General features: G+C 55.7%; 2 protein-coding genes across 3 annotated transcripts in view; one reads left to right on the top strand and one right to left on the bottom strand.

Moving 5' to 3' along the window:
- The window catches only part of Doc2a (double C2 domain alpha), a 4,748-nt gene extending 1,485 nt beyond the window's left edge, over positions 1–3,263 (top strand). The window contains exons 2-10 of the mRNA XM_010617456.2: positions 9–184; positions 283–357; positions 462–571; positions 1,672–1,798; positions 1,874–1,933; positions 2,008–2,171; positions 2,251–2,332; positions 2,423–2,519; positions 2,586–3,263. Coding sequence (XP_010615758.1) covers positions 9–184; positions 283–357; positions 462–571; positions 1,672–1,798; positions 1,874–1,933; positions 2,008–2,171; positions 2,251–2,332; positions 2,423–2,519; positions 2,586–2,731 — 1,037 coding nt within the window. The 3' untranslated portion in view covers positions 2,732–3,263. The remainder of the gene's footprint in view (positions 1–8; positions 185–282; positions 358–461; positions 572–1,671; positions 1,799–1,873; positions 1,934–2,007; positions 2,172–2,250; positions 2,333–2,422; positions 2,520–2,585) is intronic.
- Ino80e (INO80 complex subunit E) lies at positions 3,038–12,028 on the bottom strand. 2 transcript variants are annotated; one of them, XM_019206523.2, is made up of 7 exons: positions 11,852–12,028; positions 11,666–11,736; positions 11,510–11,562; positions 7,203–7,281; positions 7,017–7,128; positions 6,552–6,671; positions 3,038–3,502 (listed from the first exon to the last, which is right to left on the bottom strand). In XM_019206523.2, the coding sequence occupies exons 1-7, from the start codon at positions 11,930–11,932 to the stop codon at positions 3,284–3,286; spliced, it is 735 nt and encodes a 244-aa protein (XP_019062068.1). In that variant the 5' UTR covers positions 11,933–12,028; the 3' UTR covers positions 3,038–3,283. The 2 variants fall into 2 exon arrangements, with proteins under 2 accessions (XP_019062068.1, XP_010615662.1); XM_010617360.3 differs by having other exon boundaries at positions 6,552–6,668.
- Between the last annotated feature and the right edge of the window lie 92 nt (positions 12,029–12,120).

Genomic DNA, 12,120 nt, shown 5'->3' with positions numbered 1-12,120 from the left:
GCGGCGAGACAGGGACCCAGGCGCGCGCCGCCCGCTTGTACACACAGGCCCGTGGGCCGCAGGGGTGTGGGCAGGTGGCGCACACCTGTGCCCTCCCCTCACAGCGGCCCTGGGGATGCTGGAGTTCGACCTTCTCTACGACCCGGCCTCCTGCACGCTGCACTGCAGCATCCTCAGGGCCAAGGTGGGCGCCGTCTCCCCGTTGCCTCCAAGGGGCACCGCACGACCGGGACCCAGATTTTCCGGGGAGGCCGAGCCCACCACCCTCTTCCCGTCCCCCAGGGCCTCAAGCCTATGGACTTCAATGGCCTCGCCGACCCCTACGTCAAGCTGCATCTGCTGCCCGGTGCCTGCAAGGTGCTGGTCTCCCTCTGCGGCCTTGCCGGGTTCTCCACACTTCCCTCAGCAGCCCCTCCAGGATGTCTGGGGGACACACATCACAGCCCTCTGTCCACACCCAGGCCAACAAGCTAAAAACGAAGACTCAGAGGAACACGCTGAATCCGGTGTGGAACGAGGACCTGACCTACAGTGGCATCACGGAGGAAGACATCTCCCACAAGGTGCTCAGGTGAGCGCGCCCCCTGCCGCCCAGCCTCTCCAGGACAGTAGTCCTGTCGCCTGGGGTTCCCTGACCTCCCTCCGCCCCAGGAAGCCCCTACCTCGCTGCTGCTGCTCAGGTACGTTTAGTGGCTCTCAAGCCCAGACCCTCCCTGCACGGCTGCTGTTCGCTCTTTCCCACCTTTGCCTGTGTCTCTTCCACCTGGAGAGCTGTCAGCTTCCTCCCAGACCCCACTCAAACTGCGCAGGTGCAGGACAAGTTCACCTCCTCCAGGAAGCCTGCTGTCCAGCAGGGCCCTTCCCAGACCTGACTACATACAGCCTGGTGTATGCAAGGGCCATCTCTCCTGTCCTCGGGTCCCCTAAACCTAGGGGGAAGTTTTCAGGGCCAGGGAACTTGATGTCATCCCAGGAGGTGGAGGGGGGGGCCCAGAACCCCTCAGGGCATCAGGGCCCACAACCTGGCTCAACAGACCTGTTTTGAGCAGTAGGGAGCCCCCAAAGGGCTGCCCCTCAAAGGTGCAAGGTTAGGGCTGTTGTGCCTCAGTCTCCTGGTGTGGGGGGAAGGACAGAGGTAGAAAACAGAAAGTCTGCCCTGTGTTCAGAGGTAAGAGTGTGAGGCCTGGGGCATAACCGAGCTTTCCTAGTGACTATCTTCCCACGTCTTCACCTTGCTTGCCCCGATGCATGATGCCTTGGGAGGTGAGCACTGCAGATGATGACTGAGGAGGCCGAGTGGCTTGCCAGGGTCACACAGTGGCTATAGTATAAGTGGCAGGGCTGGGATTTCCACCCCACATGCTATGGCTGCTCAAGTCACTGGCGGGGGCAGCAGTGGCACAGGGCTACAGGAGCAGGTGGAAGAAAGGCGGCCCTTTAACTGCTGGATGGTGCCCAGCGGGCCCACCCTGGTGAAACCCTCCTGCTCACACGGCCTGCACACAGGACTCAGGCGGGCTCTCCAGGACTCTTGAGGGCTTCCTGCAGCAGCTGGGCAGGACACAGGCCCAAGATGAGGCAGAGAGCAAGGGCAAGTGGGGACTGGCCTGGGGACCTTCCTCCCACCTGGGGGGCTGAGTTGCTCGGGACGCTGACATGCAGCCCCCCCAGGATCTCCGTCTGTGACGAGGACAAGCTGAGTCACAATGAGTTCATCGGGGAGATCCGAGTACCCCTGCGCCGCCTCAAGCCTTCGCAGAAGAAGCACTTTAACATCTGCCTTGAGCGCCAGGTCCCGGTCCGTGGGAGCTGTGGGGATGCCTGTGGGGAGGCTGGGGGCCAGGTTGCCAGGACATCTTCTCTGTCCCCTCAGCTGGCGTCACCCTCCTCCATGTCTGCAGCACTGAGGGGAATCTCCTGCTACCTGAAGGAGGTGAGGCACCTCAGAGAGACAGTAGCCACTCGGAGGTAGGGGTGGACCAAGGCTGACTGGGGTCTTCCCTGCAGCTGGAGCAGGCTGAGCAGGGACCTGGGCTCCTGGAAGAGCGTGGGCGCATCCTGCTGAGCCTCAGCTACAGCTCTCAGCGCAGAGGGCTGCTGGTGGGCATTGTCCGCTGTGCCCACCTGGCTGCGATGGACGTCAATGGCTACTCTGACCCTTATGTGAAGACGTAAGCTCTCACTGCAAGGCCCTCCCTAGGGAGCGTGGCCCATCTGGCTGGCCCTCACTGCACGGCTCCCCCTGCCCAGGTACCTGAGGCCAGATGTGGACAAGAAATCCAAGCACAAGACGTGCGTGAAGAAGAAGACGCTAAACCCAGAATTTAATGAGGTGATTAGGAAAGGGACCAGAAATTGAGGCAAACTGGGAGAGGACAGGCTGGAGAGGCCTGACGGTGGGGTTGGCCCCTCTTGTTCTCAGGAGTTCTTCTATGAGATAGAGCTCTCCACTCTGGCCACCAAGACTCTAGAGGTCACCGTCTGGGACTATGACATTGGAAAATCCAACGACTTCATAGGTGAGCAGGGGGGAGACGGGGCGCGGGCCGGGGCTGGTGGGTGTGCTCACTCTTCCGCCTGTCCAGGGGGCGTGTCGCTGGGCCCGGCGGCACGTGGGGAGGCCCAGAGACACTGGAGCGACTGTCTGCAGCAGCCCGGTGTAGCCCTGGAGCGCTGGCACACCCTGACGAGTGAGCTGCCCCCTGCTGCTGGGACACTGCCCTTGGCCTGACTGGCGCAGGTGCCCGCACAGGCTCCCGTGCCCGGCTCCGCACGAATGTCTTGCACGTTTACACAGGGTGGACCTCCGCCCCATCCTGCCCCTCGACCGTGGGTCCGTCTGCTGTGAGGGCCTGGAGGTCACACTCACACACGCAACTCCCCCGACACTCTCGCTCGCCCGCGCCAGTACACACTGCCTGCTGACACCCTGGGAGCGCAGCCCTGCTCTGGCCCTGGCCGCAGGAGGACGTTGGATCAGGGGGTCAGGGAAGGTTTGGAGGAGGCTGTTTCCCAGACAGACAAGAAAAAGAACGGCTCCTTCAACGCAACCTTCATTAAATCTCCCACCCTGACAGCTGCCATGACGGGGCTGGCCTGCGCCACAGGTGGTCTGCGTCCAAGGGCAGCAGGTGCTCCTGGGCCACTCATTCAAACAGCTGTTCCCGGGGCCTGCCACCTTCCCAGGGACACATGTGCATGTTTACGCCTTTTCCGATCATGTCAGTGGCCAAAGCATGGCAACCGGGCGCCAATAAACGTAAGGACACCAGGCCGTGTGCGGTCACTCAGGGATGTCGATCACCAGGTCATCGTCCCCATCCAGGGCATCGTCCCCACTGCCTGCGTCGCTGAACATCTGCCGAGGGACGGTGCTCAGGATCGTGTGTGGGGGCATCTTGGGAGGGGGTAGCGGGGGCAGGGCCCCGACCCCAGCCCCAGGGCCCCGAGCAGCAAAGGTCAGCGGCCCACCCACGGAGCAGTCGGGGGGTCCCACCGCCATCTACAGCAGGGAAGAAACAGGGACTGGTCAGTGGCATGGACCTCCAGGTGGGTGCGGCAGTCAGCCCTGCAGTTTCTGGCACCCACGGTGGGTGAGGGGGGTGCGTGGAATGGAATCAGGCAGAAGGCTGTGCCTGCCCATCCTGGAGCCTGCATGGAGCCTCTCCACTGGCTGGAGAAGCATCACAGGCCGCCTAAGCTGTGAGCCTGGTCCCTCCTTTGTCCCCAGAAGCTTCATTTCCTCCTGGACAGGCCCCTCCTGGGGTCCCACGGCACCAGCCTGCCCAGGGCCAGCTCCTCCTGAAGCCAAGGGTTGCTCTACAGCAGAACTGAGGGCTGGGCAGGGGGCAGGTGCCCGATGACAGCCCAGCCCCTCCACCCCCAGCCTCCCTGCCAGGCCCCCGCAGTCCTCACTGCACATTGCTCTGGCTGTCAGCAGCAGCCTTCATACCCTGAGGGCACAAACCTGGTGGTGCTCAGACTGCAGGGACGGCTGTGGGAGGCCACAGGCCTGAGTCTGGCAGCTCTAAGGCACTGAAGGCAGGACCTGGCCTGGGCTGCAGGGCCCTCCCATGCCTGCTCTGGCCTGGCCAGGCCCCGCTCATCTGTGGGTGGTGGTGGTGAGAGTGGCTCAGGTGGCCCTAGTCCTGAGCAACCTGCGCCAGGCCCGTGTGCACACAAGGGGATACATAGGTGACCGGATGGGACAGCTCCGTGTGCACTGTCACCTCTTCTGGCTACCACTTTAGGGTCCCCACCTGTCCCCGACATCCTGCCCTGCCTGGACTTCCTCAGTGTGACCAAGGGCAGCTAACGTGCTTCTGCGGCTTGCTAGGGCTCAGTGTTCCCTGTCCCTCAACTCCTTTTAGTTTCATGCGACTGCCTGAAGCAACTGAGGCTCTTGGGTGACTTGCCCACGATGCAGGAGTATGTGGAAGAGCTGATGAAAGCCCAGCGGGCTTATTTATCTTGGATATGGGGTTTTGCTGTTGAACTGGCTGGCCTTGAACTCCTAGACTCAGGTGATCCTCCTGCCTCAGCCTTCTGAGCATCTGGGACTACAGATGTGTGCCACTGTATCTGTACTGAGTGACTGCGTCAGCCTCAGTGCCCATCTCCCATCTGTTTCCTACCCAAGCCCTGAGGGACTCCACTTCCTTGACAATGGGACAGCTCACGATCTGGGAGTCCCAGCAGCCTCTTCCCCAGTCCACTGCCTCTTCTGCCCAACTCCAGCTGCAGTCCCACCACGTTGTCTCCCTCCCCTATTCCGGCCTCAACCTGCAGGACCAGGACCAGATGCCACCCTGGTCCCTCCCTCATGTTTCTTCCCTGGCCAACATCATCTGCGGGGTTCTCTGAGCCTCAGTGCCCGATGCTCTCCATGCAGGGCAGGCTGCAACCCAAGAGCCTGTCCATCCCCCTCCCATCTGCTCGGGGCTGCCCTGACCCTCATCTTTTCACCATCTGCCTGAGGGGCCAGTACTGTGTCTTCATGATGCTGAAAATGAACCCAGGGCCCTGTGCGTGATAGGCAGGTGCTCTGCCACTGAGCCTACTCTGGTCACTAGGGACACAGCATCTGGTTTGATTCTGCTTCAGGGCCCTGAGAGCAGACCAGCCTGGTCCCTGCTCAGTGCTGACTGCGTGCCGAACGGCACTGTGCGGTTAGGCATCTTCAGCTGCTCCTCACCGCTCCTGGGGCCCTGTGCGTGCCCTCATCCTTCATCCACCTTGCCGTGGACCCCCAAGGACACGTCATGGTGAACTCTGGGCTCCCCAAGGCAGCTGCCTGGCCACATTCCAGACAAGATCTCCACATGCTGCAGGCCAAACTCCTGCTCCTCCCAGTGCCCTGTCCGAAGAAGACCTCTCCCATCTCCCTAGGAAGACTGAGAGTCCTGGCCATCACTCCCTCTCTCACAGCTATACCTGGAAGCCACTTCTCCAGAACGGTCCCCTGGTCCACTCTACCCGCCGGAGTTGCTGGGTTTCTTCAGTCACAGCCTCACTGCCATCTAACTCATCTCAGCCCCACAACCCGCTGTTGCCTCTAGAGCAGTGGTGGCAACGTGACTAAAATGTCAACCGGGGCAGATCTGCCACCCTTGCTCCACTGGCTCCTACTTCACAGGACACGCCAGTCCTTCCAGCACTCCGAAGGCCTGCTCTCTGCCACTCTGCGGCCAAGCACGCATGCTCACCCGGCCTTCCCCAGCTGTGCCTGACCAGCTCCTTCCCAGACAACTTATGGCTGGCTCTCATTTCCTGTCTGCTTAAGCAGCACCCTGATCACTGTACTGCAAAGGGCTCCCCAACCTTCAGCCCCACAGGATCCCTTTTTTGGACTGCTTTTCTGCACAGGGACCTGACTCATCTTGTCTATCTTCTGCTCAGCTTGCAAGAAGTGAGCTCAGGGGACTGTCTTTGTTCATGCTGCTAAGTGGAACACCTGGGGCAGTGTGCGGTGAGCCCACCTCTTCTGATTGCTATTACACACCCTGACCTAGGGGCTACAGAGGGTCAGAGAGGCCTGCTCCAAGTCATGTCTGTTTGTTTTGTTTTTTGTTTTGAGCAGGGTCTCACTATGTAGTTGAAACTGACCTGGAACTTACTGTGTAGCCCAGGCTGGTCTGGAACTCAGCATCATCCTGCCTCAGACTCCCAAGTGCTGGGATTACAGGCGTGTACAACCACACCCAGGTAGTCTATGGTTTTAACTGGGGAGCCTGGACTGGATTCCAGACCCCCAACTCTGTTCCCCGGGAATGTTTGGCACCACAGCGCTCATGACCAGTGGGAACACTGTTGTGCCAGGCAGGACCCGGACACCCTCACTCCCAGCGCCCCCTGCTCTGACCAGATGCTTCCACATTGAGACTGAGCCAGGAGGACCTCTCTCATCTGCCCCTCAGTGGCTGGCCACGGGCCAGGCCCTCCACAGCCCCAGATGGACCTTTCCAAGTCCTTCACGGCCCCCAGCCCTGCTGAGCCTCCCTCAGGTGGCTGTCCACACATGGCCCCTCCCTGACATCCCCAGTTCAGGGTACCTTGAGTTTCCGGGGCAGGCGGGGCCGTTTCTCCCGCTTGGGCCTCAGGGGGCTGGGCTCGGGCAGCTGCAGGGCCAGGTAGTCAGAAGGGAGTGGGGGGTAAGGGGGAGAGGCCAGCTGCTGGTGGGTGTAGGGGTGAAGATGAGGATGGAGTGGGGCAGGGTGGGGTGGAGGGGAGAAATGCACACAGGAAGAAGAATGGAAAACAAAAGAGATGGTGATGAGTGTGGCTCCCAGGCTCCTGGAGACAGAAGGGGAAAGGACAGCAGCAGGACTGCTCTCCTCAGGCACGTCTGTCCCCTATTCCTACACCAGAGACAAGTGGGCAGCCCTGACTCACACCCTCCCAGGGATACAGCTGGCCACAAAGGACAGAAGTCCCCTGCGTGGGGCTGGCCTCACGCGAGACTTGGCCTCCTGCCCACGTGATGCCCACCTCACTCCCAGGCATTTTAGGCAACTCACCGAGCTCAGGTATGGGGAGGGTGTCCCAGAGGCCTGGAGGGGAAACCCTGACGTGGGCGGCAGGGAGAGGCTGGACGGGGAGGGCGTGGCCGCCAGCGGGGGGCTCCTCTTCCTAGAGGAAGGACAGGGGCTCAGAGGCCTCCGAGGCCCATGCCCTCCGGCCCAGGGGAGGCCGCCTCTCCTTACCTCTTAGGGGCTGGCGTGTCCGGTAGCTTGGGCGTCCCCTCGGCCTCACTGTTCTCTGAAGATGCCGTGGCATCTGAGTCTGCGGGGTGGGGGGGCTTGTCAGCGGGGCTGGGGCCATCCGTGTTCTCAGAGGGGAGGCTGTGCACCAGGAGCCCCTCAGCGTGGCAGCCACTTCCTGCTCTGTCTTCCCTCACAGGCCATCAAGCACAGACCGTGTGCCAGCCCCCTCTGCAGTCCTCACAGCCCTCCAGGGAAGACAGGAAGGGGACACCTCTGCTTTCCAAATGAGGTCAGGGGCCCAGAGAGCAAGGTATGGGGCTGGGGCTTGAACTTGGCTGTCATTCCTTGACCATTTTATGCCACTCTCTCCTTGTTTGCCTCTACGCTGCCTTCAATTCCTGCCTCTGCTTCCCCTACCCAGGGTCCTGTTAATCTACCCCCCAAACCTCTCCTTTCATCACATATTACAAATAGACAAATCCTTTTTTTTTTGGAGACAGGGTCTCACTAGGTAACCTGGCCTCGAACTCCCACTGACCCTCCTGCCTCAGCCTCCTGAGCACTGGGATTACAGCTATGCCCACCACACCAAGCATACAATTAAAAAATTTAAAAAAATCTTTCTTACTTTCATTCGTGGCAGCCCCCCTAACTTCTGCAGACCAGACCACTGCCCTGTACAATCCCTGCTCAGCAGGCTATAGTCTGTGACTGTCCATGCTCACTGCAGCACTACAGCACAGAACCTTCCTCAGCCTTCCACTGAGCCACATCCTCAGTCCCCTTTTTATTTTTTTGGTTTTTTTTTGAGACAGGGTCTCACTATGTAGTTGAGACTGACCTCAACTCACTATGTATCCCAGGCTGGTCTCACACTCACATCAATCCTCCTGCCTCAGCCTCCCGAGTGCTGGGATTACAGGCATGTGCCACCACACCAGGCAGTCCACTTTTTATTTTTGAGGTCAGAGTTTGACTACACTGTACAGACTGGTCTCAAATTTGTGATTGTACTGTCTTGTCCTTCTAAATAGCTAGGATTACAGGCATGACTCTCTAAGCCCAGCAGTGGTGCATTTTGTTTTTTTATATATATTTTTTGGTACCACGGATCAAACTCACGACCTTGCACTTATGAGGTAGGTGTGGTGCCACTGAGCTAAATCCCTGGCCCAGTTTTTTATTCTGGGTTCAACATAAACATACCTTTCCAGTTGCCAACAAAACTGTTTTCTGGTGTGCTCTTTTTGAAGCACTGGGGACTGAACCCAGGGCCTTGCACACAGTAAACATGTGCTGTCCCACTGGGCCATACCTCCAGCCCCCTAACTATTCTCTTTACATCCTACCAACCTCTCTCCTCAAACAGAAATTTCCCAGGCCAGTGCTTCTGCCAGAAAGCCTACAATTCATTTAACAACTGCTACAAGACATGTGCTTCCCAATTTCACTGTTCAGATAGGATCCTTTAAAAGGCAGATTGAGGGGCCGGGGATTTAGCTCAGCGGTTCGGTGGCCTGCCTTGCAAGTGCAAGGACCTGAGTTCAATCCCCGGTACCAAAAAAAAATAAAAATAAAAGGCAGATTGAGGGGCCGGGGATTTAGCTCAGCGGTTCGGTGGCCTGCCTTGCAAGTGCAAGGACCTGAGTTCAATCCCCGGTACCAAAAAAAAATAAAAATAAAAGGCAGATTGAATGCCATCTCTTCAGAGAAGCCTTCCAGAATCCTGCTAACCTGTTAAGTGCCAGTTCTCCTCCTACTCTCATGCTCAGGGCATGGCGTGGACTCCGCAGGACTGGAGTGGAGGCCTACATCTCTGGCTCATGCTCCTCAGATTTAGTCCAGTGTAACCATGAATGTGCTGGGTCCCCTCAGGCCTCCTGTCCTGAATTTCCCCTCAAACAGGAAGTTAACTAGAACAAAGGGAAGTGAGAAGCAGAAAAAAGGGGACAGAATAAAGCCACTTTCTGCCATGGACAGGCCTCTACCATGACCTATGTAAGGAGTCCCTGCCTACTTCTCTAACCTTACAATAGTAAGCCCTGCCAGTCCTCGAGCTTAACCCCTGTAACAATAAGTGAATAATGGGTTTATGGACCAATAAAACATTATCTACAGAAACAAGCAGCCTATGCCAATCCCTCCCCTAGATCAACGTTTAAAAGTACACTTAATGTGATGATCTTATCAGGGCCCTACTTGGGAGGAGGAGGCCCATAAATGTCCACCACAGAACTTTTCAAACTGTGGACTTCAAACCATTCGTGATCATGGAATCAATTTTGTCAGTTTACTACTAGCATTAGAACAGAAGACAAAGCTAAGTGTGGTGGGGTATACCTATACTCTCAAAACTTGAGGAGGCTGAGGCAAGAGGACTGCAAGTTGGGACACCAGCCTGGGCAATTTATTAAGACTCTGTCACAAAATAAAAAATTTAAAAAGGGGGCAGGGGATTTAGCTCAGTGTTTCCGCTGCCTACCTTGCAAGCTAAGGGCCCAAGTTCAATTCCTGGAACCAAAAAAATAAAAAATAAAAATAAAAAAGGCTAGGGAGGTATTCCTCAGATCCAGTGTGAAGGCCCTGGACTCAAACCCCAGTATTAAAAAGGGGGGGGGGGATAGCCTTTAAAAAATCAGAATAAGTTGCATTTAAAAATCTTTAAAGTGCTTCATAAAAATTTTTTTATACATATGAATATGGGGACTTGATCATGATGTAAAAGGTATAGTTAATTGTAATCAATAATAAAAAGTTAGAAAAACAGCATTTGTTATGCTTATCTCTTTATTAAGGCAAACCAGCCTGGCTCACTCTTACCTCAGGGAGCTCGCCCATTCATAATGTTGCTGAGAAAGTTCTAGCTTGGACTTCATTTGACTGGTTTCTTCTTGTCTAGCTCCTAGCTTCCCACTCAGACATTTCCCAAAAAGGCCTTTCCTATGAGCACGCCAGTCACGACAGTATCTGCGGCTCTGTAGTCTGTACCTGTAGCCTGCAAGCTAAGAATGGCTCTGACATTTTTTTAAAAAGTTTGTTTTTGGGGTACTAGGGGTTGAACCCAGGGCCTTCACACTGACTGACTTACACTCCAGCCCATTTTTAAATTTTCTTCTTTTAAAGACTAGGTGTTGTGCTAAGTTGCTAAATTGTCCAGCCTGGGTTTCAACTTTGGATCCTCCTGCTTTAGCTCCCAAGAGTGCTAAGATTATAAAAATATGCCACTATCCCCAATTTCTCTGGATCTTTAAAAATGTAAAAGCTGGCTGGGCGTGGTGGCGTATTACTGTAATCCCAGCACTTAGGAGGCTGAGGCAGGAGGATTGCTGTGAGTTCAAAACCAGCTTGGGCTACACAGTGAGTTCCAGGTCAATCTCAACTACACAGTGAGACCGTTTCAAAAAAAAAAAAAAAAGTAACGGCTGGGTATGGTGTAACATGTCTTGTTATTCCAGCACTTGGGAGGCTGCGGTGGGAGGATCACTCTAAGTTTGAGACCACCCTGAATTACATAGTTCCTCAACTCCAAAGCAACACCGTGCCTCAAAAAAAAAAAAAAAAAAAGTAAAAGCTGCTGGGCATGACACTGTACAACTGTGACCCCAGTACTCTGAGAGCCTAAGGCAGGAAGATCAAAAATTCAAACCAAGCCTGGGCAATTTAGCAAGATGCTGTCTCAAATGGAACTGTGTGGGTGGGGTTGTCAGCAGCTGGAAATGTAGCTACTGCAAAGGCTGTAAGTTTCAGTCCCAGTATTGAAAAAAAAAAATCATATTTCATGGCAAATACATGAAATTTGAATATACAATTCAAATTACAGTATCAGTAATATTTTATTAAAACACAGTTGAGTGCATTTATTTATATGTTGGCTATGGCTGTTTTGACACAAGCTAAGCAGTTTTTTCAAAGATAGTATAGTCCAAAAAGTTTAAATTATCTAGCCCTTTGCAAAAAGAATTTGTCAGTCCCTGTCCTAGTCTAACCACTACCACATAACCCTGTTTCATCCCTTCCAATCCACTCGACTATCTAAAATTTTAGTTGGTTACTTTGTTTACTTATTTCCCCCAATAGAATACAAATTATAATAGATTAAGGGTTTGTACATCTTTGCTACTGTTGTATCCCCCGTGCCAAGCTCAGCACTGGCAACACAGTAGGTGTTCAATGAACACTTGAAGGAAGAGTTGAAGACACAAAGAAGCAAGCAGGCCCAGGGTCACTGGAGAATGCACGCGCTAATACAGCCTAAGAGGAAGGCCAAGGACCATACCCTCCTCTCAACTTTTCATAACCTTGCTCACCGGACGAGTCTTCATCCACGTTCTCATACTGCAGAAGTCGATCTAGGAGGAAACTGAGAAAAGAAGGAAAAAATACTTGTTTCTACCCAGCAGTGCTGCCATGGGCCCCTGCCCCTCCTACAGGTCCCACTGGGTGCCGCAAACGTGCTTCCTCACCTCTTGTCCCGCGACACCTTCAGCAGCTTCCTCTGCGCCTTCCTCAGCTCCTCCTGGAAGCACTCGTGCTCCTGCAGGGAGGGCAGGGCCGGGGCTGTGCTGCGCCTGGCCCGCCCGGGACTCTCGCCCTACCCCCTCTCCACAGGGGCCAGAACTCAGGCACAACCTCCCCACCCCAGCACTCACGTAGATAAGAAACTTGAGCTTCCGCTTCAGATTCCGGTATTTCTTTTTGTAGTCCACTTCGCCGTCCGCCGGCCCGTTCATGGCCAGCCCGGGGGCAGCGCCCTAACGTTGCGAGTCCCGCTACCTTGAGCCAGCTCAGCACGGGATCTCACACCCTTCACTTCCGGAGACTCTGCGAGGTTGCGTACGCACGGACTACAACTCCCGGCAGGGCTGGCGCGGGGGTGCGTAACCACGGGAACGGCGCCGCTGGGGAAAACCCGGAAAGG

This window comes from Fukomys damarensis, unplaced genomic scaffold (assembly GCF_012274545.1).
Source record: "Fukomys damarensis isolate Sample0158 unplaced genomic scaffold, DMR_v1.0_HiC HiC_scaffold_34, whole genome shotgun sequence".
Lineage (NCBI taxonomy): Eukaryota > Metazoa > Chordata > Mammalia > Rodentia > Bathyergidae > Fukomys > Fukomys damarensis.
Note: the sequence above shows the minus strand (reverse complement) of the source record. Positions and strands in the feature narration are given on the sequence as shown.